The sequence below is a fragment of the Chroicocephalus ridibundus genome, chromosome 1, assembly GCF_963924245.1.
Source record: "Chroicocephalus ridibundus chromosome 1, bChrRid1.1, whole genome shotgun sequence".
NCBI classification, from domain to species: domain Eukaryota; kingdom Metazoa; phylum Chordata; class Aves; order Charadriiformes; family Laridae; genus Chroicocephalus; species Chroicocephalus ridibundus.
In genome coordinates, this window is record NC_086284.1 from 118,425,781 (window position 1) to 118,452,537 (window position 26,757).

A 26,757-nucleotide genomic window follows, 5' to 3' on the forward strand; every position below is an offset into this window, starting at 1 on the left:
TTTCCCTGATCCTGCTAATTAGCTGTTTCCCATATCTGTTCCACTTTAATTATTTATTTCAGTATTTGAGGGATCAAAACAAAACATAAAATTTTATCTTACCAGTGACACAAGTATCATTCCAGTTTATGGCACATACAGCTTCTAATATATCCCAGAATCTTTTTTTACGATGCTTCTCTCACTGCTAGTTTTGATGCTACTGCAGACAATCAACATACCAATCCTTTTACTCCACTAACGTGCCCAACTGACTAGCCCCTAGTGTAGGGCAGAAATTTGTTATACATTCCCATAACTTGTCTATCCTCTCTGTACTATTACTTTTCATTTATTTCTACCAGCCCATGAAATTCTGTCTGATATTACAATCTGCTTCCGTGTTGAAGACATGTTCCTATCTTCAGTCATCAGTAAATTTTATTCACACACTCCTACTTTTTCTGTCACTGTTATTAACTATGGTATTAAATAGTAATATCCAGATTAGTTCTTAAAGATTCTCACTAATCATCTCTTCAGACCCAAATTTTCTCCTGCAGCATGTCCTACTAACACTTTCTTGTGAGCCACTTCACTGTGCCCTTTACAATACATATAGTGAACTCCCCCCTCTCTGTTCCATGTAGCACCATGGAAAACGATCCAAATAAATCCACCATCCATTCCTATGTGAAGATAAGTAATAATCCTTTACTGAGTAATCAGTTTAGTTATCCTCCTAATCAATCTTTGGTAAAGCTGCTTTGCATTTTATCTTACTTTCCACGTTTCTCACTTGTGACTTTCCCATAGAATTTAGCCTGAAGCATTTCAGCCCACTGAGATACAAGGTGAACAGTTTTGTAACTGATCACTGCTCTTCCTGTTCCTGAAGTATTAGCAGCATGTTCACTATTCTTCTGTCATACGCAGAACTGACCCTGTAGTGGTTCAATCCCAATTTTTGCAGGCCAGTCAGTGAACGAACAGTAAGGAATATTTACGGACAACCAATGCACGAGTAACGGAAACATCTGAGATCAGAAAGTGTTAAAAAGGGAGGAAAACAAACCCTTGTGTGGAGAGTTCAGATGGACAACATAGATGTTTATCCAAGCCTACGTACTTACCTGCAAGGGAGGTACTGCTATCACAGCTTCATGCAGTGTGAGATTGAGCCACCGCAATCTTTACGCGATGACTCCAGAGTTCTCTCTGGGATTCTGTGCTCATCCTCATCTATATAAGCAAAACTTTAGGAAGGTCATTTCTACCTTTGCCTTAGAGGTCACAATCAAAGCAGCGTTTGAATTGCATCTTGTCTCTGAACCACAGCTTGGCTTCCCAGAATCATTTCTAACATGAAGAGGATGATATAAAAGTAAGTTACTGGGCCATCATATCTACAATTCTCCCCTTAATCTTATGCTTTGCTGCTTATCCCCTGATGCTTTCCCTTTTGTTCCCACGTTGGCTGTCTCTGCAAGTAGTTTAACCTTTTTACAGAATATTTGCCTTGTTCTCTCCTCCCCTTCTTTTATCTTCCCCTTTCTCCCCCCTCCACATACGCCTTGTAGAAGAGCTCTCCGATTTTAAATCATCCAATAATAAATTACGATCAAACTCGAAACAGGGCATTGGTAACCACATAATCCCATGCAACCACAGAAGGCCTGATTCTGAGTGACTGTTGAGGTCTCACTGCTCATATTTATCCCAATGGAAGGCTTAGCTCCAAGCCCCTCACAGTGTCAGGCCAAAACATTCACTTGATGCTACCTTATAAATAATTTAACGTGTGTCTGATGACACCCATTGTGTCTCAGAACTATCCCACCTTCCCTCACGTGGGATAGCTTCTACTTCCCTTTTCTTGACAACCATACTATAAATCCCTTGGAGTTACTCCATTCTCCTCTTCTTCCCTAACAGTCCTCACAAGCCGTCTCCCAGTAAAAAAGAGGGGATGTAATTATTTCTCTTGGCCCTTAGCTCTCCTTAGTCTTTCTGTGGGTACCCTGGACTTGTTTTCTTGCAGGACACCTGCACAGCAGCAGTATTCCACAGCTTTTGTTTGTCCTGGTGGCCCCAAAGCATTTGTGCAGTGCATAGGGAGGAGGCATATCCAACGTGCTGAAAATGTAACCGTGCTGAGTTCCATATAGGTGCCTGACAGCTCAGCCAAAATGAACAGCTCTAAAATCTCCCTGACTATGTCTGCCGGGCCGTCCCAGGATCTGAAAAAAACAGGTACCCAACAGAAAAATTTTAGGAAGTTCCTAAAAACTATTCCAGTCTACTTGCTGTATTTCTACAGGCAAGGAGAAACTTCACTGATAACAGTCCTGTCATTCAGAGCGCTGAGGGAAAGATGCATGTCAGATGACTAATGTTGCTTTTCCATATGAAAAGAAGCCCTTATTTTAATGGCCATAATCAAAAGGACTTGTCTCAGAGCACAACTTCGAGATACACGTTATATTCTCTTGGAAAACTTCAACAATATTGGAATGCACTTACTTTTAGCAAGCAGCATATTGAGATATTTTATATATCAATAATATATATTAAAGATAATATAAAGTAGCTGTATAACATATAAAGATACTATAATATATAATTATATATATTTATTACCTTAAATGCTTCTTTTAACTATATGGGGCTGGCCAAACTAAGAGGAAATAAGAAAACACTCTGTAATAGATTATATTGTTTTAAAGCTTGGGTCACTGAAATTACTTAGCACGTTTGAGTCATTGAGAGTTATCCAGCACTGGCAAATAGTTGGCAGTATTGCCAGAATTTAGGTGATTTAAGTTATAAAACAATACATGTGCACTATACCTAGCATTTGAACATACTGTGAAAATTCAATCAAAGGTCTAACGCACCTGTAGTAAATTTTATCAGATCAAATAGTCTAATATAGAGTATTTATTCAAAATAACTCAAATACAGCCATTTTATTTCTAGTGGCTGGGAAAAAAATAAAAATCTAATTATTCTTTTCCCCCTTAGCTACTCAGGGAGCAGTTGCCTCCAAGGGGTATAGCTGGGCTTTTTACTGCAAATACTACAGTACTTAATGAAACATAAATAATAATAAAAAAAATCTTTATTATCACTTAGCTGTAGGGTAAGTGGGAGGCAAAACAAGTCAGTATCAGACTCAAAACAAGATTCCCACTTGCAAGAGATATGGCACTGTAGAGACAAGAAGAAGAAAAATAAGTTTCCAATCCAGAGACAGTTACCACACTGAGACATAACATGATCAAATTAAAAATGAAATGCATTTGGAGTTGTGCTGTTACAACGTGAAACGGATTATACCAGCTGGGTCTACATCATCTTTTCTTATATGTTTGCATTTTCAAACAAAAACCGGCACAAGAATTGGTAACAAGTTTCATTGAATATATTCCAATTAAACCAGCAAAATCTCTTAGCAAAAACCACCCTAAAAAGCAGTTTCATGTGGGAGGAGGAAACAAGAGGAACATATAAAAAAACATGCAAAAAGTAGGATATATAGGAAGTAGGAGGAGATGAGAGCTGCTATATGATTTCTTTAAAACAAACTGTTAATTCCACAAAATGCATCATCCTTCTGAACTGCATACTCAGTAATTCGTGTCCCCGTTTGTTTTTTCTTTCAGCTGACTCCCCAGCTCCTAGAATAAAGCTGTCACTTCAGCCAGCAGGTGCTTTCATTCCCGCCTCCAACCTACAACAGTTATGACAAGAGATGAAGAAAAAAACAGCTACCCCGGGCAGCCCGGGCTGGTGCGTAATGAACGGTTAACCCTGGATAAACCTAATGACAAGTGTGGGTGGCTTTGACTGAAATGACAAGGCAGTTTGTCACCCATTGCTCTGTCACGGAGATCAGCAGGGCTAACATTTTCTGCTGAGTTGAGGGGAAACAGCCTGAAACTTGCGCATTTTGGAGGCTGAGCACAGAAGACATTGAAAACAAAAGGGGTCAGCCTCAGTGTTGAAACGACTCTCTGGCCCTAAACAAGTCAGCAGTGGAAGAGACGTAGTTTCTAGGACGTTCTTGCAAGAAAACACCACTGTCTCTGGAGATGGACAGAAAATTTAAAACAAAAACAAAAAAACCAAAACAAAACCACAAATGTATTGAGCTCTCGTGCTTTAAATTATCTACAGACTTCTGACAGAGGTACTCAGCTACTCAGTTTACCTTCACATGAAACTCGCCAGAGCAACCTGCTTTACTACAGGGGTTGTGTTTTGCTCATCGATGAGTGTTTGGTGCCCATAAAATGATAACTGCAAGACTAGGTTGCTATCGTTAAGTCATTAAATAGTCTTGAGACCTCCAGTCCTCAGTCATCGCAGTTTTGGATGACACTGTTTGTGGTGTTACAGGTGTACCCACTTAAATACATCAGTTGTCCCCAAAAGACTGCATGTACCTCAATCCTGCAAAGACTTGTGTCTCTGTTTAATCTTAGCTTCAATTAGTGCGTTAATTTCTGGACTGTATGAGTCCAGAATCCAAACAAACAAGTGGCAAAGGCTGGTAAGGGGCACAGGCACAGAAAGAGGCAGTGGCTCTTTGAAGTTCACGTGGCAGGTCACTGACAGTCCTGGATCCAAAACCACCACAAATGGGAAAGGCATGCAACAGCATCATATGATACCCAGCAGTGAAAGGCACCGTGGTTTTCCTGTATAAGAGGGGAATTAATATCACAACTTCAGACCCCGTGACATTATTAAAATTATTCGTTGTATCAATTTGAAGACTGTGCCCTTACCATGTTTTCATTTTCTACACCCACACAGAGCCTTCCTGAAAGCCTCTCTGATTTCTTGCCATTAACTTAGCCTGGCAGTTCTAACAGGGAAGACAGTCAAAACATCTTCAGTCTCTGTGCCCGGAGAAAATTTATGGTGGCTCCTCTGCCTCCCACTGCTTTTCAACACCTTGGAAAACCCCTGCTGTTTTAAACTTACGTACCTTTTCAGTTACAGATGCCAACATTCTGAGGTAGTCAAACATGCGTCGTGCTTTGCGAAGAGCAGTGGCAGCCTTGCTGGGGGTTTGCTGCCCAGCACTAATCCTAGGACACCTGGGTTGACACAGACACGCTATCCAGTCTCAGAGCAATCCCCTGGGAACTCAAGACCTTACTATTTCTCTTCATATGTATTTTTCTTGAAACAAAAAGAAAATGCACTTCTCTATTAAGGTGTTGCCAGAAATAAGAAATAAATTGAAAATGTGGATTGATACACTTTCCTTCCACTGAAACCTTTCATTTAATACAGCAGTTGCAGTATTGCCATTTCAAGAAAAAAAAACACACTCAAAGCAAAGATATTTCCCTTCTGGCCATAACACAACAATCTGTAATTTTGCTACAGAATAATACATTCATGGCAGGTTTTTTGGTGGTTATTTTCGTCTTGATCCCCTTCTAATCTCAGCTGTTAGTGTCCAGCTCTTTCAAGGAAATGCTAACTTTGCCGTTTCCATCTAAAGGATGGTTGCTTAAGAGAAATCCTGCTGCCTTACTCTTGTGGTTTCCAGCACATCTTTAGCACTCCCAGTAACGAGGGTCATATCGTAGAAAGATATTATCTTTTTAACAACCAGTCTCAAATCTTGTACCTGATGTCAGGTAGGACTTCCCTTTCCCAACACCCTTTCTATCTTAACCTAAATGCTAACTGATGAATCTCATTCACTCCTTATCTCCATGTTTCTTTACACTTGTCCTTTTGGACTTTTCTGTATGGTAACCTTTCGGCATCGCCAGCATCTTGTTATGAAGCACTGAATAGAATTTAACCATGTTCTATGTTATACTGCTATGTCTGGGCCTTTGCATGCTGGATGTGGTACTTATTTTCTGTCAGTCAGATTTTGCTTTGGCTGATGGTTTTTAAATTGTGCGGTTGTTTTTTTTTTTAATTTGGTAGTTGTAAAGATATGTAGAGTATCTTACAACTCATCTGCTACATGCTTCAGCATTGCATTTATCTTCCAGTCTTTCATTATTGCTTCAACAGCTTGTATGGAGATACTTTTCTTATCTTAACATGGGTTTCTATTTATATCGCTGGTTTTGTTCACAAACAGTAACGTGAAATAACAACCCCTTGCTTTGGCTGAAAACTCGTAATTAAGGGTCCTGAAATATACTTTTGCGTAAACAGTTTCTTGCCCACTGTAATCTGGTCTTCCATTCTGATAGTCCATCAGGAATTCAGACATGGAAACATACCATAGCTAATTCCTAAAGCAATTGGCTGTTGCATTGCTGGCTTTGCCAATGACATTCTGAAAGGCAATTAACCATTCTGTGCCTTCATTTACTCCATTAGAATAGAAATTAGAGGAACATACTACTTCTGAAGAGTAGTGTGGGAACCTATTAATGCTTATGAAGCACTTCGATTTCTAAGAAATCATTAGACTGATGAAAGTAATGCGATTAGTAGCAAGTACTGATTCATTAAAAGATTAAAAAAGTCTACACTGGGGGAGAAGGTGCTATTCATGAGATGGTAATTCCTCATGCCTGCTAGGAGCACAGTTTATTCTGCAGTGTAGAGGGTGTCAAGCAACATTCCCAAACCATGTTACAGCCCAGCCAAAACCAAAGACTATCACATAATTCAGAGACAAGGTGAAGACACAGCTCACAGGCCTGTCTACCATGCAAGACCAAAATGTGTTAGCCACGCTGTAATGGCAACTAGCAAAAACTTGATTTTCCGTCATAGCTCGATTGATTTTGCACAGTGGCTTCTTTCTGTCTGCTTTCATGAAAGAGTCCATCTACAGTGAGGCTTTTAGGAGGTTTCCCATTCATATTCCAACACTGATAGCTGTTGAGGTGCTAATAATGGTCAAAAGTCTGGTGTAGCCAACCTAGGCTAATTTCATATACCAGGCGCAACACTCACACAGTTAGTTTCTGGTAGATGATGCTGGGTATGAAGGCAACATCTTGCACATCAAACAACACGGTGCTGAGACCCCTGTCCTTCCACGACCCCACACAATCCACCCACCAGCAGTGGTCCAGCAGTGGAGGAGAAGGAAAGTGATTGTGGCAATGACCGATACCTCGGAGTAAGCAATGTGAGCAGGACACTCTGATCAAAAAAGACATATCCAAGGTATATTTCCTTATACACTCTACTCTTCCCTTACCAAATGGCTCAATGAATTATACTTGTCTCCCTCCTTGTAGCCCAGTATGTCTTAGTCTCATACACGCAGCCAACTACATGTATGGTGCTGGTTTAATGTTTCCTGTCTTGACTTCTTTCGCCTCTAAGAAACCAACCCATCAACACCTTTCCGGAGAATTGCCATCGTTGTGATCAACTGCCTAGATATCTTCTCTCATGAAATCGAATATTTTATTGAAGTAGTATCAAAGCAATTACAGAAAAACTTTGTGTTCTTTTTTTTTAATTTTGAATTCAACAGAAAAGTTGTTTATATTTAATGGTAACTGCAGAGGCAGTTATTGCTATGCTAGAGACTTCAGACTTGTTATGATTCAGAAAACTGGGTTTTGATGTAAATTTTAGAGCCTGCATGTCGCAGAGTTGCATTATGTTCATACTTGTAAGCTGACTAACAAAGGTTGTCAACAACAAAAATTCAGAAATTAAATATATTTATGTCTATTATTGCTTGATGAATCAAGCAAGAAGGCTGTTGAAAAGCCCTTTCTTTAAATTTAATTGCAATTACCATTTCTCTTGCCACACCACTGACAGTTCAGAGAGCCTGTATATGAAGAGAATACACAGGGAAAAAAAAAATCTTTAATTCCATTAAAAAGATATGTACTATTCCTTTCTCCACTCTCAGTTTTAAATTCTCCTGAAGCAGCCGTAGTTTTAACCAGTTATTTTTCCTTTATTATTTTCTCTGCTAAAAATAAATTGCTACGGAAATATAGCATTAGATTCTAGAGAGCGAGACACACAAAGCCAACCATAGTAAAAAAAACCCTGCTTCCACACCAAACAGAAGAACAATCGGAGACAGAAATATCACAGGAATGGATAGGTGCAGCTTTAGAGGAAGAAATTAATTGCTTACATAACCACTTTCACATATTCCTCTCATCTAAACTACACATTTTATTGAATGTACTTCACTAGATTATATGAACACCACCTGAATCAGAAAACCCAGTGAGCAGGTCAAATCATTATTTTATCCTCAGTAACCATCATTTAGTTCTATTCTAAATTCTTCCACTATGAGGCTTGAGGAAAGCTGTCATGATTCTTTGTATTTTCATTTCCCAGTCTGTCCTTCAGGGATAATAAACCAAATCTGACCATATAGAGACAGTGAGAGGATTTTGTTCTCTCTCAAAGCTTTCTTACAGCAGGAAAATTACACATTTCTCTAAAATAATATCAAAGGTGTTATTCTTAGGAGGTTCTTGTTATTCAACAAATTCAATATTTTTAGGCCAGGAAGTTTGCTAGCTTTTAACTTCCAATAATGTAATTCTAAAAGGTGACAGGAACACACACACAGCCTTTTTTTATATTAGAAAATTGTACTCCATCTGATCTTATTTTTCAATAATTATTTTAACACCATGTTTCACAGATCAGGGCAAACTGGATGTTATCACACAGTATTTCACATTTCATTAATATTTGCATTACCCAAGCAAAACCTCCTGTGGTTTAGTTAAGACCTGTATATCATTCTAATACACACATACCTTAAAGTATTTGGTTTAATTGTATCAGTTTTTATTGAGACTATACCTCTTGTGTGTATTGGTCAGTTACCATGCTCTCAGATTTGTATTAAAAAGTAGCAAATGAATAAATAAGATGAATGACAAATAAGAACACAAATAGGGTTTACGAGAATTTCACCTAAGAAAGGGGTGAATAAGGCATTTGTAAACTAGCTGACAGAATAAATATTGAAATTGCAATTCCATACTGGGAAGTTGAATCAGGACAGATGAATCTTTAATACATACGTGGATCATCAAAGAAGAGAAGTTTGTGTTGCTCATTCAAAAAGTGACTTCAAATGGAGACCAGGTTATAAGTTCGGCATGTCAGGTTGGAAGGATACCTGGGAACGACTGACTTGCACTGGACACATGCAAGACGTTACGTATGTGTGTGTAGGAGAACATCCAGGAATATACACATAGTATGGTCAGAGAAAGACAAATATAATGAAACTTAAAAAGGTATTTATTTATGAATTCACATTTCTGGATTTCCTGATTTCTGTTTGGATTTTCAAGCCATTTAATAGCAGTGTTTACTATTACAGAAATGATAATAAATTTCAAATGTGTCACTGGTGGGAAAGTAAATAACTAGAAAGATATACTCACACTTCTTGCATATAAAAGACAAAATCCAGGTAGTACTCAGCAAGGGAAAGGAAGTAGGAGAGAAATAGAGGACGTCCCAGAAGCAATAGCACTCACTGCCTTTGAAATAGTAATGTCAAGCTTAAAAAAAGAAATATTCCATTATTCCTGGCACCAGCTGAGAAAATATTGTCTCCCTCACCTTGGGCTGCATGTATGTAATAGTAGAACTTCACTTACTCACAGAAAACTGCTGTTTATCTGACAAAAGATGAAAGATTATAAATAAATTTTGTACTTTTAATACTCAGGCTAAACACATGCTGAAGATCATCTTTGATCCTTATTAAATCTACATTTAAAAATGGCTTCAATAATGGAAGCAAAACACATTTTTATGCTAATATACCAAATAGCACACATGAACTTAATGGGTTTGCGCGGATCTGCTTGTAACCCATGCTTACAAATACATCCACACAATTTTGTCCTGCTCTCTGCACATACCCTTGTGCAATGTCAATGGCATCCATGTTTGTATCTAGCCATTAACATTAGCATAAATATGTCTGTAACATGCTTGATTAAACATCAGGTATTCTGATGTACCTCTCAAATACGTAAATAAGAACAAAGGACTGAGGAAGGTCTCCTTGGCAAACTGTCTTTTGCTCCTACAGCCAGGAATGAAAAAGTCCATTCCATAAACTCAGCAAACTGCTCCCAAATAAGAATTCAGTTTCTACCCTCTTTTCCCCAACAAGAACCTATGCCAAAACTATTCAGATGGTGTGGATCATTCTTCTGATCCCCTTCAAGTAATTCAGCAACTGGTTTATAGCTATTTTTTGTGCATTTTCATTTTTATTTCGTCTTCTCTCCTCTCAGTGTATTTTAGACAGCAATCATCACCTTTCTCAAATCCTCTGCACGAATATGCTAGTGGGTGTTCTTCTACATGCTACATACAGATGTTGAAGAGGCAACGTTTTGATGCGTTATACATAAACTTCACTCAAAGTATCACTTGCCTTTAGGGCTCTGTTGCCAAATATTTCACACTTTCCCTCATCCTTTCTCAGCTCGAGACCCCAAGTCTGAAAGGCATTGGAAAAATAACCCAAAGTAGCTTTCAAGCGAGCTCACACCCCTCTGGTTCTCACATACGACACAGATAATAGATAAGTGCTATGCACTGAGCATTTTTCAAGCCACATTGTAGATATTACGCTGTATAAGCCAAAACACCCTGAGCAAAAGCTCTGCTGACGTATAGCTCCCCTTAGGCAACTTCGCTTCTCAGAAGCCAAAGACCAGGGAGTTCAAGACTGAGGTGCTCTATTAGGCGCTTGAGGCAAAAAAGGCTGCCTACACTGAGCAGAGAAACTGCAGTCAGTCCCCAAAGGAAGTCCTTGCCTTGATGCCTGGTTAATAGTTAATGCATAGGGCAAGTCCTCAGTAGCCAGGAGCTACCTGTGAGAAAAGCTGCATGCACTTCTAGGAAGACAGAGAGCTGAGAGCTGAACTTCAATGTCTACTGAAATAGCAAGAACTGTTTCCATTAAAAATAATGTATGTTTTAATTAGTCTAAATGAATTATTTAGACAATACAATCATCGGGTCCTAGCAGAGGTGTTCTCGTGGGAGTAAAAGGTGGCTAGAATAAGTGTTCAAATACATTTACGATCCCAATACTGCTGTCTCTAAACAATAACACTCGAACGCCAACCAGCTTAAACTCCATCACGTTAAGAGCTGTACCGGCATGAACAGTGACAGCATGCGTGTGTTGCATGGAGCACAATAAACCTTTTCATCTCTAGAGCACATTTTCTGAAGAGCTCAAGATGCTTTCTAAGTGTGAAATAACACACAGTCTATATAGGACATTATTTTTTCCTCTCTCTCTCTCTCTGCTTCAGGAAGACTAACAGCACATCCATAACTGAGCTTTTACCTTTTTGTTTCTCTCATCAGTTCAATTGAATCTAGAATGGTAAAGAAGAGAGGGAAGGAAAAATTTTCCCAATGCAACAAAGGCTATCCTGTAAGCTGTAAGGGTCACTGGGAACGTAGCAGCAAATCAGACATAACCACTATTTTAATCTCCTATATATAAAATACATTACACTAGAGGATCTAAAGGATATTTGTTAGGTCTCAGTTTTCAAAACACCATGATGAAATCAAATACTAAAATGGCATATTGTTTTCAGGACCATGGGTGTTAACACTTTCTAAGGACTATTCATATATCAACAACTGCATAAGCAATTTAAAGTTAACAAAACCAGCTAACAGAGTGGCCCATCTTGATTAAGCCTGGACACTGGTTTATTGGAAAGCCTACACACATTCCAGTGGCTTTCTAAAGGTTACACAGTAAATCAGCCACAATTAAAAGTACAAAACCTGCAACCCCATTTTTCCATTTTCTTGCTTTATCTAAAAAAATAACACAGCTTCACTAGGGGGAGAAAGACTTTGTAGAGCAGTGAGAACAATGGGAATTGTCAGAATTATCTAGAAATCCTTCAGACAAGATACCAAAGTTCAAACTTCACAATTTAAAAAGTTTGCATTCCATTCATATTGATTTTTCTTAGTATCGTAATAGCAAACTTCCTAATCAGATAGAATAAAAAGCACCAGAAGATAATTTAAAAATAATTCAGAACTACAACAAAACAGGATAACGAGAACAGAAACAGAAAAACACTGAAAATGAAAACCTCAAAACAAAACTGCTTTAGGAATTTAACATTATTTAACTGCAGATTTCAGTAAAACCACTTTGTAAAATCATTTATATATGAAAATTGACAAACAGCAGGCAGATAGTATAGCTGCTTAGGAGCACTCTTCTCCTTGGGTATAAGGTCTCTTCTAACTATGCATGAAGCTCAACACTTCTTTTATTACAGTCCAACCCTAAGCTTCAAAGGAGGTGAAGACCCCACTGAACCCAAAGGCACAGAATGAGAAACTTTCTCTTTTCCAAAATGTTTGTATACGCTGCAGTCATTACAGAGGTGGCAGCAGTTCATAGAAGCATCGCTAAATTGGTTTTCAACTAGCTGATAACAGCGCATTTCCTTCAGCATAGATCTTCATGTGAGATGCAAAAATCTGGCTGAGCAGTTTGGTAAATGCCCAAGCAGTTTGCCCGAAACAAAACTCCTGCCGACACCACTGGGGAGCTGCCTAAACAAGATAGCTAATTTAAAGCTAGTTTAGATATGTTTAAACAAGCGGCATTTACTAAAACACTGACGTGTCCTAATTAGACGGGGAAAGTTTGACAGAAATTAAAAACTATCGCCACATTACAGTTACAGCATGTAGACAGCACGTTTAGAGGTGAAGCTACTTCCAAATCTTTTTAAATACCTGAAGCCCTCCTTTTTAGCTCCAGACAATCCTTCTCTTCAAGAAAGGTCAGCACATGTGCTGGGCTTTCGCAGATTGCCTCTTCTGATCGTATTTCGTGTTGCTGACTCCCTCAGATCCCTGCATTCCCTTAAGATTTAGTAGCCTAGGACCTCCTTCTAAATCTTCCAGTCCTATATAATTACATGTGGTTTCAGAAGTGGCAGAATCATCAATATATAAGCATATATTATCAGTACTCTCGTTGATGTTTTCTTATATACCCATGCATAAGAGAACAGCACCACCTCTGTGCCCCATTTTGCAGATGGTCTCACACACAGGAGCCTGCTTAGGGATTCTGGTTGTGTTGAAATACAGTCGCTACTAAAGAGAGCACAACAATTTTTGCAAGGTTGGAAGGAGAAACTCTTGGATACACACTCCACACTGTAGCACTGGCAAGCACTGACAGGCAAGAACATCATTAAGTCTTCTGCAGAACAAAAATACAGGTACACCATTAATTGACTGCAAAGGATTAAACTGAGCCTATACAATACTACAAGTGAAGTTGAGATTTATTTTCTTTTTTATCGTATAGGTTTATCGAGATAACACTTGTTCATCAGAAACACTTTCCAGTGCAAATTCTGATGGCATATTAATTAGGGAATGTTTCTAGGCTCCCATTAGAATTTCTCATCAAAACAAGTGAGTGTTTCTTGAATGGCTTAGCACATGGGAGTCCCATTCAAGCTCCTGCTCTGAGTCAGATGGAATAAGGACTTGAATCTGGGTTTCCCTCTTCCCAAATACAGAATACTAATTGCTCACTGACTTTGGCATTTCAGAAAAACACTTTGGAAGGGTTTGGTTTACCTCAGTGGAAAACAAGGGGGAGGAGAGGGGGAATGCAAATCTTGCAAAGTTTTGCAGAAAGTTGCTTCCCTTTAAACTCTATTTTAAACCTAATATTCATTCTACTAAAGCCATCATGTCTAACATACAGACATTTGGCCCAAGACGTGAAAAAAAGAGCGAAAGGGGGCAAACCTGTTAGCTACTTCTTTGCAGCTGAGAAAGATAAAAAAAGATAAAAACACCTTGGAAAAGATGCTACAATAAGATAGGGCTGAAGGTGCATAGCTGTAAGTTCTTCAAGAGAGTTATAAAAAAAAAAAAAGAAAAAAAGAAAAGAAAAAAATTTGAGCCTGAAACTCTGCTGCTGTTTTCCGTCAGACGAGGTGTAGCTAACAGCAGCAACAAATGCATCATAGCACTGCTGGGTCTTGAGGCAAGTAGTAAAACAACATCTGAGTTAGCAGCAGAAAAGACATTAATTAGCTGTATGAATAGACAGGTGAGAGAAAATTCCAGTTCTGTTTAGATTGCATTAATACACCTGAAATTTAAGAAAGAATTCAAAACAAGGTAAATTAAAGCTGCTTCTTCTAGAGAGAAGTAATTTTGTGAGACTCTCCTGGTTTTCGAACATTTGAATCAAGGAGAAACACTCGGAAATGTGATCAAAACGTACACTTAGGAAAAAAAAGTCAAGTAGCGCACCCAGTATGGATAATTTTTCACATTTCATTCTATTTTAGGCAAGGCCCTTGCACAAAACAAAACTCTTGAAGACCTGTAGTTATTTTCAAAGTTTTGGGGGCGGGCCATCATTTTGAAGCTACAAGCAGCCTTCATAAGAACTTTAGATCCCACCTAAGACAGCATTGCTAATCCCCTGGGAGGTAGTTGCCTAAACAACAAATTACTCTGAGTTCTCTTGCAAACTTTCTGTGTAAAGAAAATGGACAACGTTATTCCTAATTTGCAAGGGAAAAAGAAATCCATATTCTCAACAAACTGTATTGAGTTTAATGCAGAAAGTAGAGGTTGTCTGCAAAAACTGGGGACGAAAAAGCCATCACTCCGTGCAGTGGTTTGGGCTATCAAGCGAGTGCGTTTTACGACTCACTGGGAGTTCACGGCCACCCATCTGTACCTCGAGCTCCGTGGACCCGGTTATGGCACCGTGCTGTGGGTGCTAGTGTTCACTGCATAATTCTGCTTATATACAGCATGGCGTGCGCGCGTAGGCAAAACTCCCACCGCCCCTCTACTCAAATAGAAGTGTGACTGGGTCCTATTGAAAGCAAAATTAAAAATAATTTTACTGAGAGAGATTTAGAGATATTTTTTTCTTTCCGTTTCAGATGCTTATTCTGAGAAACTAAATTCCAGAAGGTCCTTATGGCATATATCAGATGCTAATTTTTTAAAGTATCTGGAATGGCATTTGACCTTCTGCTTGAAATCCAGATGGGTTAACCTTGTGTATCTTCTCTGGTCTACTGGGTATAGTCACGCTTATAAAACACCAATGCTCAGTTTTACATTTAAAAGATCAATAGTTTCAAGAAGTTAAAAATTAGGCAACTTGTGATGGGGTATTACGCCCTTTTCTTCTCAGGAAAAGGGAAATCAGAGGACAGTTATTGAAAATGGTGGGTTTCTCTCATTTACTTTCACCAATTCTTTTTAAGTTTACCACCCGCAAAGGTTTAATTCTTATACTTTATCCATCAGAGTAAGCCACCCAGCAAAACTTATGCAGAGAATTTACATGTTCAGAGAGAGACTGAAAGAACCAGAAGCCCATTACTAATGAAGAACATGTTGCAGGTAGCTGAGAAGAAAAAAGTCACAGGTAACAAGCAAGCATGAGCTCAAATCTGTCACCGGTGTAAGCCTCCAAAGTCAGTTAATTATGACATGGATCACTTTGGTTTTGTTGCATTAGTAACTCTTCAAATTCCAACAGAATGAGTGCTGAACCAATATTAATAGCAAGAATTTTCACGTTTCCTGAGAAATACGAAAATAAAAAATTGTAATAAAAAATAAAATAGAAACATACATAGCTACCTTACTTCATACAGCACCACTCCCATACACCTCTCCTGAAAATCTTTTATTGCAAATTCCCATAACAGGTTCTAATCTGTAATGACTAAGTCTGAGTTCACCTGTCCACACTAACTCAGTCAGGTATCATATCTTTAGTTAATAAACTATAAAACAACATAAAATAGCAAATGATTCCTGAAAATTAGCAGCAAGTTGTTAGGAAGAAATCTGTAGAATTGAAATAACATTCTTAAAAAACTATCAAAGGAAACTAATTTGCTACAAGACATTTTATGAACAGAGTAGCTATGCTTGGAGTAATTCACAGAATTGTTTGCTTGCTTCTTAGGAACTGTCTTTAGTTTTGATAGACTTTTTTTTTTTTTTTTTACAAGATAACAATTACATAATATTTGTATCTCTCTGTATCCAGTCTTCTTTCCTTCAGAATATGATTCTTAACACAACTTGCAAGACTTCATTCTATTTTTCAATCTTCAGAAACACACCTGCATGCTTGCACAAAGTGTTGCCAAAACTATCTTTCTTACATAAAAGCCCAAAGTGATGATACAGTGCAAATTCGCATCATGGAGAGAGAAACAGAGAAAGAGAGGGAGATGGCTCCACAAAATTCCGGTAAGACTTCTTTCTTGCAATTGATTTTACACAGCTGTACGGGAAACAATATAAATTACAAGACATAGCAGATAGACACAGAAATTACTTCTCCTACCAAAGATTTGACGTTGGGTTCTCTGACTGAAGCTTGCTGATATGCAACCAGAAGTGATCCAATATTATAGTAATTCTATGGCTAGAATGTATAACATGATACGAGTCAAAATTTTTCTTCTCAAAAATTTAAAATTCTGCAGTATTAAGCTGTAAGGTCACAGCCCACGAATCCAGTATATATACACTTTTAAAAGGCATTATTCAAACCATTCAGCTATTTCTGAATGACAAAACAAACATTTGATAACTAGGAACGTGTGGTATCTAATGTTAGGAAGTTGATCTCTTTCACTGAAATTATGTTTGCCGAGAATATTTAAGTAGTGACACGGTCACACTATAACAATCTCTTGCTTCAAATTGATCTGATAAATAATAAGTTATTGTATGTTAATTTTTAGTTTAATTTCTGTATTAATCAATTCAAAAATATATATTTTGCAAAACCCATATCTAATCGGTTTGGGCCCTGCTCGTATATATAGATGCCCATGCAAAGAATTTCAATCCACTTGCAGGATCTGTGCAATTACAAGGGTTTGCTCTCACCCATCTAATAATTACCAACTGGACATTTTGCTGTTTTGCCCGTCCCAAACCTCAGTTTCCTTTATGATGAGATATATGCCATGGGGAATTGGAATGAATTTACAATAAGTGCTTCCACATTAAATATTTGGGGAGCATCTTCATAAATATTTGGCTCTGTTTATTTCAGGTTTGGCTGTCATGCTGATGACAGCAACATTCTAAGTGAAATGAATGCAAAACACCCATGCTCCTGGCTGGAACAAACTGATTATAAAATTTGAGTGAACAACCAGAAAAAGGGTTTGTTAGTCATATTGCTCTTTCCTTTATTCTATGACCAATGTACACTTACTTAAAAAGAAATCAAACACTACCCAGATTAGTATTCCCTCATTAATTTCCCGGATATCGCTTCTAATCCCATTAGAAGGACACTTAGAAAAGCATTTCAGTCCATTACTCCAACTTTTTTTTTTTTTAAATAATAAAATCTGTTAATTCATTTTTACGATTTTGGCGCTCTTAGGATAAGGGTTCTCTGATTCTAAATGTTTGATGTGCTTTTATTTTTGACCAGGAAACTATTTTCAGTGCTTGCCAACCACGAGCATTGCAGCATCCTGAGACAAGCTGGCCTATCACCCCCCAAAAATAGCAATTGCCTTAAAAGAAAAAAAAAAAAAATTATAGGTGGCAGGTGATATAGCTGGTTTGCTCTTTTTCCGTTTCTGAAGCCATGAAGGCTTGCATTTTCAAGGTTTCCTTTACAAGCTAGAAAACTAGGAAACTAAAAAAGTTTATTTATGGTGAAAGATGAGATTTTCACCTAAGACAACAGCTTGAATTTTATGTAAATCATATATGGTGAGATTTCTTAAAAAAAACCCACAAGTGTTGACAACTAGCCACCCTCGACTTATTCAGTGTGTCCTACTACAGTTTATGCTATCATTTGTCGAAAAATTTCCAACCTTTTTCCTTTGTCGGCTTCCATCAAATTCTAATTTGGTATATATTTCACCTCTGTATTGCCTGAGCTTTCAAAGAGTTGCGTTATCATTATGGCTTCTCCTACGCTTAAAAATGTAACAAATTAAAAATTGTTCTGCTACTCAAAAAGAGTCAGGATATATAAGTTGTTTTCACTACAGTTACACTCCATGGAAGAAATAGGACAAAGAGTATGAGCATTTCATCAGGCTTTGCAACCTGCTTGCCAAAAGCACAATGTTTAACATACTCTCAATTACCGAAAATACACCAACATGGAAAACTCCATACTTGCCGTTCTTCTTCTCATAAGACTTGGCAGACAGATAACAAAGTACTAAGAATGAAATACATAAAGGGCTTCCAAAGGTTGATGGTTTACTCCTAGGAAGCTTGTAGGGATTCAAATATTTCCAATCTATACGGTTCAAAAATTGAGATGGCTTCTATCCCTTAAATCGAACTTGCAGAGACACTAGTGCTTGTGATCTCTGAGGGTTAGGAGCTAGCTGTTTTCACTTCTTTTTTTAATAGCTAAATTGCCAAAGGACTGAAAGGACTACACACCAGTAAGTCTAACTTTCACAAAGATGGATGTATCCATTGCATGTGGCTAAATACATGCATTTCCACTGTCTCCCGAGATCCGCGCATTTGAGTGAGTAGACTGAAGAACTGCAAACTAAGCTTTTAATTTGCCTGCACATTTCATCTGTTATATACAAAGTTATAAATCAGTTGCATAAGACAAAGTAGAGTTAAATGCCTTCGTTGCTTTCCTGAAAAAAAATCTGATTTGGACTGTCATATTTTAAAAGCTAAAAACACTACGTATTTTTTAAAGGAGCAGAGCTGAATTTATTTAAGAAAACACTATTCAAACCCAGTCTCAAAATATTACATTATATAACAGTGCAAATCAGAAAAATCTTCAAAATTTCAGCTCCTCCCAGACTCTGAAATAGCATACATCATTTTTTTAATGCTAAAAAGAAACAGCCGTGAAACTTTAATTTAGCTGTTGACCAAAGTCATGTCAGTAGAACAGTGAAAATCAACAATATGCTTATGAGTATACATGCACGCGGACAAAGCAGATACCTTTAACAGGATATATTTTGATAGAAGTTGTATCTTCCATTAATGCCACCCTAAAAACATACTCTATTTTCTTGCCAGAATAGCTGATGCATCTCGGACTTCTACATGCAATATAGATATTCATATATATGATGAATTGGAGGAGTAGAGGGGTAGTCGATGGTTATCTGCAATTGTGCAAGCAAGTATTTTTTCTTTCTTTTTTAAATAGAGTTTGGTTACAGTTTGGAGATAGTTAGGAAACAAATCATTTATTTTTTATATATTTTTTTTCCCTTGCTTATGGATTTACTCATGGTGCTAGTCACAATTCGAGTTTCTGTGAATAACAGAAAACAGCTGTCAAAAGTGTTCCTCACATGAACATTCATTCATAAATGAAGTTCGCGTCCCCTTTAAGCTGCTAATGAGCCTCCTATTTTTCCCCCACTTCAGCTTTTTATCCACGTAGTCTTACTTAAGAAGGACACACACAGGAGAAATGTATTTTCAGATAGCTTTCTCCATTTTCTATATACTTTCCATCTAGCATACATGAAAAAACAAAAAGGAATGCAATCATTACCTTGTTACTTCACTCATTAGGAATTTTGCTTGGAAGGTTCAGATAGAAAGCACTTACTCTATAACAAGCATTAGGGAATTGAATATAGCACTGCAAGAGTTCAACAAATGTCCCTTTACAAAGAAAGGCTACATTTGCCTACATTTTGTTCCATTCTCTAATGTGCCAGTTCATAGGGTTTTTTTCCATGAATTATTAATGAATCATTGTGAACAACCAGGAGAAAAGGGAAATAAAACATGTAAAATTAAGCCTTTAGATTTTTTTTTTCCCTAGGCGTAACAAGAGTTCAGCTAGGAGAACTTAAGAGACAGTGCATAAGGACATGGGATAGTGGCCAAAATAGTCTGTATTGATTTGTTTGGGTTTCCCAGATAGGCTTGTAAACAACTTTTAGTTCCCAAATCTTTTCATTTGCGGACCTGCTAAGTCATCTGATGAAAAGGAAGGACCAAGACCCATTACCTGTCCATTGTATCTTCCTGACCATGAACTGATTTAAAAAAAGTCTCCTGGCATCATGGTGCCCAAAGAGCAGCAAAATATTGTGAAAATAAGCTGTGCAAGTAATATCTGCCAGAGGCTGACACGTTTTAGTTTCCGCAGAGCTAGCGAAAAACAGGACACTGTCCAATTCTGTTTAGCAGATGATTCTGAGAAAAGTGATTTCGTAAAGAAGTGAAAAACAGGGAACGGCTGTCCTTGAAGAACTCTTGTACATATATTTATACACGTGTGTGTGTTGCTTATTTGTACAAATCAAAGTGTCATCTCATCAGCCTTAACAAAAAAAAAAAAAAAAAAAAAGGTGAGCAATTCTACAATATTACCCACAGTACTGTTTTATTGCCATTGAAGCCTGTCATACTTCAGACTAAAAGCTCTGTAAACTGTATGAAGTTTTTTGCCATTTTAATTGCGCTATTTGGGTAGAAGTCTTTTAATATTCTTCTTATATCTCAATGAACAACATTATTAATAATGTTAATTATTACACACTTTTTAACAGAGAGGTTATAGGAGGACCTCAGCTAAATTTCTAGATGTATACTTTGTACCTTTGAAGGGTGAAACAGAAAACTAATTGGTACATGATACAGCTTCCCTCTATAACTGCTCAGAAGCCAAGTTTGAGCATTCTGAAGTTTGTGGTCTGGTGTCAATAATTCAAACTCTGCATCAGAATTTGTGGCCCACCTCTAGAATTACTTTTTTAAAACTATTTATTCTCATGCCTGACATATTTACTTCAGTACTCGAAAGATCAAAAGGAAAGACTTTGCAAGTCCATCAGCCCCAATCTTGATAGCATCTTTCAATTGACCATTTGAAGAATAATCACAAAACGCATCATAGTGAAGTGGAATGAACTTTCCGTAAGGTGGTACGCAGCTTACTGAATCACTGTCCTGTCTGACCTCTCATTTTCTTAATGAAAAAAAAATAAAAGTTCACTTCACTCTAGGGAGGCTAGAAAACACTCCAGGCAGCAGCAGATCTTTGTTTTTGTTCCTAGTTCTGAGCTGAAAACCCCATCTGTTTGGTTTGAACAAAATTCATGGGGATCTCACATTTTTGTTACTGTGTATTTTGTGTAAAAAATGTAGCAACAATTCCATAAGTTTTTTTGCTACATTTATTTTATTCTACCTATACTCTTAGACTAAATACTGCTATTCTTTGAACTATTACAGATATCCATTCAAAAATATTTCCCCTCAAATTTACAGGCAGCCATCTCCAAATCAATAGCAATGGTAGCCTGTCCAAAATTTTATCCCATATATTCTTTGTGGGTGTGAATACCCCTAAGAGCTTTGCACCAGAGACCCCTATAGGGCTAGCGTTACCCATCTGCAAACTGTATTAAATATTTTTCAATAAAAGTTTTCTGCTAAAAATTTACAAATAGGACCCTGAACTACTGATATCTTGTGACAGATTAAAAGGAGAAAATGCAAAAAGGTTTTTTACGGATGCATTTTGAACTAAAGTAATTTTGATACCTTTATAGCCCTATACTCATCTACGGATACAGAGCAATGTACCAAATATAAGTACCAGAAGTATCATACTTAAGTACAGTATCATACTTAAGCATCAGAAAGGGAGAGAGGCCCCAGAGGTTGAATGGAGGATGAACAAAAGGCACGTCTACGACAGAGCACACCAGTCTGCTTAAAATCCTCCTGAAACAAAGCCTCCACAAATTACCAGAGCTGGTCCCACAGCATCAGCAAGGGGCTGTGAAACCCTTCTCTAATCTCCAGAAAGCTTTCAAATAAAGAGTCTGTGGCAGTTGCCAAAATTCTTCAGCATAAGGGTGCTGTGTTTGTTAAGTACAGTTAGGGCGTACGTTGTGGGGGAAACTCTTCCAGTGGATTGTGCTTTAATACGTACTCAAACACGGCCTGCTGGTACTGGCTGACTTCTCCAAACTCAGGCCCCCACTGAGGCCTTCTCTGGACGTAAATTTTATTGCTCTTTTGATCTACTAAGAAGTACATTCCTCCCTCCCAAAATTAACATGACTTTTGGTACATACCAAAGCTGCTTCACTTTCTGCCCGAGTGCGGCCAGGGTATACATCACCACGAGTAAATATATGAAGGTAAAAATGACCTCATTTTACGCTGTGTCTAGCGGAGACATGAAAGGAAGGACCCTATCCTTTTTCTCATCACCTACACCTGCTGTCTCCAGCCTGCCAAGCATGACATTTTACTGCAAACAAACCGCCCGGCGTGCCGTTACGAGCAACACGGCTCTAATTTTACCTAACTAAATTAAAATCTTGCGCAGATTACTGCAAGTGACTACATTTTCATTACTGCATCAAATTCCCCCTTGTAAATCTCAAGGAAAGCCGCCCGGGTGAGGGCTGAGAGCCTTATTTAATGGCGAGTTGTTGTTCGGCTGTGGCAGTCGCTCCAGCTGGAGAAGAGGAGGCCGCAGTGACAACAGTGGCCGTCCTTGCTGCCTCCTCCTCCTCCTCCTCCTCTTCCTCCCAGCCCTCCAGAGGGTCTCTTCATCGCAGAGCAGTTCAATACGATGAGTCCTGCCGCCCTGTTCACAGGTGGCCATGACTCCAGCCACGATTAGGAGGACAGACGTGGATGAGGTCCTCCTGCAGATCCCCTCCTACTACCAAAATGGTGGGGAATCCACCACAGAAACAGAGTGCTCTTCCTTCAAAAGAGCTTTAAAATAGCTCCGCATGAAAAAATAAAAGCCTGCCTTACCTGTGACTGGGAGCCATGCCTGCAAGATGGCAAAGGTGGCAATCCTCCTCCACTTCATCTTGGCCGTCCCGGGCGGTGGCGGGGAGCGGGAGGCCGTGGTGACTGGAGGAGAAGAGTGGCCTCCACGGGCTGTGCTGTGCCTGCCCTCCCCGCAGGAAGCTCACCACCCGCCGGCAGCCCCGACGGAGCACCCGCCTTCCTCAGCCCGCCAGGCGGCCGACGAGGGCTGGGGCTTACGTTCTCCGTATTGGTGTTTGGGGTTTCCTTTCGTACCTTTTTTTTTTTTTCCCTTCCTTCCTTCCTTTCTTTCTTTCTTTCCTCTTTGCAAGATGGTTTTTGGTGGGTTGTTGTTTAGTTTTTTTTCCCAGTTTGCCTGATGGTTCCTAGGACGTCCCAGTCAGCAGCTGCTGATCTCTATAAGGGGCCTAGAAAGCATGTGTGTCAGATTTGGCCCGACTTCAAAAGGGATGCAATATAACTACATACAGAAGTTTAAAATTGTAAGTTGGAGTCACTCTTGAACTAAATGGGTAAAGATACAAAGTTCACTTCTGAGTCTAATTGAAATTGGCCTTGCCGTGAGCAACATACAGTGGCTGCACTCTCAGGGGTGCGGGGTGGCCGGCCCCAGGGAGAGCTGGGCTCTGCTCATCCATGGAGACGGCCTCCACAGCAGCTAACACACCAGCGCAACTGGCCCTGCCTGGCTCATTTCAGTTGTACCCATGAAATGGAGATGCCTTTTGATGTGAACACGCCGCATTTTTTTTTTATTTCCAAAGAGCGTCAGCGCACGCGAAGCTCTGGAACCATTTTGTCCCCCTGAGCCCCGGGGGAGGAGAGCCCATGTCACCTCTGCGGGAGAGCACGGTGCGTGTCTTCACCTTGAAACAGAAAGCTTTGCAGCCTCTAGCTCACGTACGCCACTCCTACCCACTGAGAGGGCCACAAGATTCAACCTCCTTGCTGCTTGAAGCTGTCCTCTAGCGACAGATCCTGAGGCAGAGCGGCACACCCCAGGAGTGTGATGGCTGCTTTGAAGGCGGCTGCGGTCTGGAAGCTAACAGGGCTTTTCAACGCCACCTCGTCAGCTCACCCATTAACACGGTCCTCAGAGTCACACAAAACCAAGCAGGTCTAACCGGCGGCCGCACTGGCCAGGCCTGGTTTCCCGCAGGTCCATGTTCTCCAGCACAAGGACTGCAGTGCCTCCATGCCACCCTAAGCCCTGGCTGCCCCCTTGCCCAGGTGGCACGTGTACAACTAGCCCAGAAGCCCAGGATGAAAGTGAAAATGCCCTGGGTTTTTCTGCTGCTCTGAGGGTGCTAATAAGATTGCTGCACCTAGCTACAGAAAACCACGAGTAGGAACGTGTTATCTTTGCATCTCCTTTCTTTAGCTGGATTGCAGTTGACCCCTCAGGTCAAAAGTGGCCAGGGTGGTGGTGAGTGGCAGGCTGAGCCAGAAGAATCACAACGCTTGTTCCCTCACGAAGCCAGGTTAGGGATCACATCAGGCGGTATTAAAGCAGGGCTTCGTAGGCAGCGGTGGGGTAACCACACAGACAACGGAATAAGCACGCTCTAGCAGTAACCCAGCAAAGGTCACTCAGGAGTACGCTTTGCACTATGAGCTGGAAAAACCCAAGAAAGTGATTTGTGTTAACCATATTAAATCGTTTCATTATGCTTTTACCTGAGGACCTCCACATCCTTTTCAAATTAGCCTTACTAAAGCTGGGGCAGTTAAGCTTTTACAGATGAAGAAATTAAGTCCCAGGGGAGACAGGAAAAGCAAGGCACTAGAACTCAAAGAGAATCAGGAATCAGGGACACCTGGGAGTTGTTTGGTTTGGGGGATGGTTTATTTGGTGCTTTGGTTGTCTATTAAAAATAAACAAACAAAAAACCAAACCAACCATCACAGAACTTTTAAATGCATGAGAAAAAAGCAAGGGTAGAGCCAAGGTGTGGTTAGGGGTACTTCCTCCTCAACATTTCTCATTGCATTTTTATTGTTGTTATTAAGAAGCAGCAGCAGCTAATAAAAGCCTTCATTAGGGGAAAAGAGGGAGAAGAAACCCAGCATAATGAAATGAAATTAAGAAAGGTGAAATCTGGAGTTTTAGAAAAATCTTCCTGAGAAGGAGATACTAGACAGACATAATTTATTCTATTCAGCAATGTGTTAGGGCATTTATACAAAAATCATACCACTTGACACGGTGATGCCAACCCTCACTTTCTAAGAAAACTCACATTATTGTTCTCTTTTCAAATGTGAACAAATAAAAATTGTCGCTTTTATTAACAGAAATAGAAAGTACATTTTAGACAACTGTTAATTAGAAAATCTTGAAAACATGACTTAGATGCACCTTAAAATCTAAAACTCAGCCATCAAAATATAACTGGCTCAACAGAAGACTGCTGAGTGTTTACAAAAGTTAATACTATTAATACACTTCAGGATCAGAACTTAGGCTGGGAATGGGAGGAAGCACAAGTATCTCAATGAACAATATTTTTTTTTCCTAATTTTTAGAAAAGAAAGAAAAAGAGGAAGGTGAGGGAGGTGATTCTGCCCCTCTACTCTGCTCCGGTGAGACCTCACCTGGAGTACTGTGTCCAGTTCTGGGGCCCCCAACACAAGAAGGACATGGACCTGTTGCAGCAAGTCCAGAGGAGGGCCACAAAAACGGTCAGAGGGCTGGAGCGCCTCTCCTGTGCGGACAGGCTGAGAGGGTTGGGGTTGTTCAGCCTGGAGAAGAGAAGGCTCCGGGGAAACCTTATAGCAGCCCTCCAGTATTTAAAGGGAGCCTACAGGAAAGATGGGGACAAACTTTTTAGCAGGGTTTGTCGCAATAGGACAAGGGGTAATGGTTTTAGACTAAAAGAGGGGAGATTTAGACTAGATACAAGAAAGTAATTTTTTTACAATGAGGGTGGTGAAACACTGGCACAGGTTGCCCACAGAGGTGGTAGATATCCCATCCCTGGAAGAGTTCAAGACCAGGTTGGATGGGGCTCTGAGCAACCTGATACAATTTGAAGGTGTCCCTACCCATTGCAGGGGGGTTGGACTAGATGACCTTTAAATGTCCCTTCCACCCCAAACTATTCTATGATTTGAAGACAACTGGCAGGGTGAGAGTTATTGTGCACACAAGAAGTAAGGATTTATAGTCTTTTGAACGCAAAATAAATTGAAGTTCTTGGAAGAAGGAGACTAAGATATTCATCACCTTGCTGTCTGGACTATGGAGGGCTAATGCATTGATAGGACAGAATTATCCTTTTATTTAATAATTATTATATATTGTGCCAGTCAATACCAAAATTATTAGACACTACTATTACTCTAGCGCCCAAAACCTAGTGCTGCATGCCATTCTGTGATACCTAGACAGTACTGCTGAGCCTCTGCTCTCTCCCAGCCTTGGGGAGGGTTTCCTTTGTGGTGCTTCTACCCCAAAAGCTGCAAGGAAAGGCTGGAGATGGGCTCTGACTCACCGCCAGGAAGAAGGCAAAGCACAGCCCATGACAGCCTCCATGCATTGAATCTGAAAGAGGTGTCATTAGTCCCAGAAATGGCTGTGCTCGGGTACACCGTCTATATTCCAACGCGAGCCAGATAAAACCCTTTTCTGTCCACTTCCCCATGTAACAGAAGATTGGCTGAAACAAGGAATTAGCGAGAGGAAAGAGATCCCTGCTCCCACTGCAAGCTGCCTAAACCTCACTGATGTCTTATCCAAAAGCTAAAATATCATACTAGTTATTGATATTTTTGGATAACAGTATTTTCAGAGGAGCAAATGGCACTGCTCATCACTATTCCGCTGACCCCTGTCTCCTCCTGTTATTGATCATAGCTTCTCCCTCCGGCAGAAAGCCAGCAAATTACCACTTTGAATAAAGAGTTGAGGCCAAAGGTAAGGAAAAGGAATGAAGAGCTGTATAA

The 26,757-nt window shown here is 39.5% G+C and overlaps 1 protein-coding gene across 2 annotated transcripts in view; it reads right to left on the reverse strand.

The window, feature by feature from the left end:
* Positions 1–22,982, reverse strand: part of CD247 (CD247 molecule) — a 58,125-nt gene extending 35,143 nt beyond the window's left edge. For both annotated transcript variants that reach the window (XM_063358483.1, XM_063358404.1), the window contains exon 1: positions 22,795–22,982. In XM_063358483.1, the coding sequence (XP_063214553.1) occupies positions 22,795–22,852 (58 nt within the window). In that variant the 5' untranslated portion in view covers positions 22,853–22,982. The remainder of the gene's footprint in view (positions 1–22,794) is intronic.
* Positions 22,983–26,757: the final 3,775 nt, after the last annotated feature.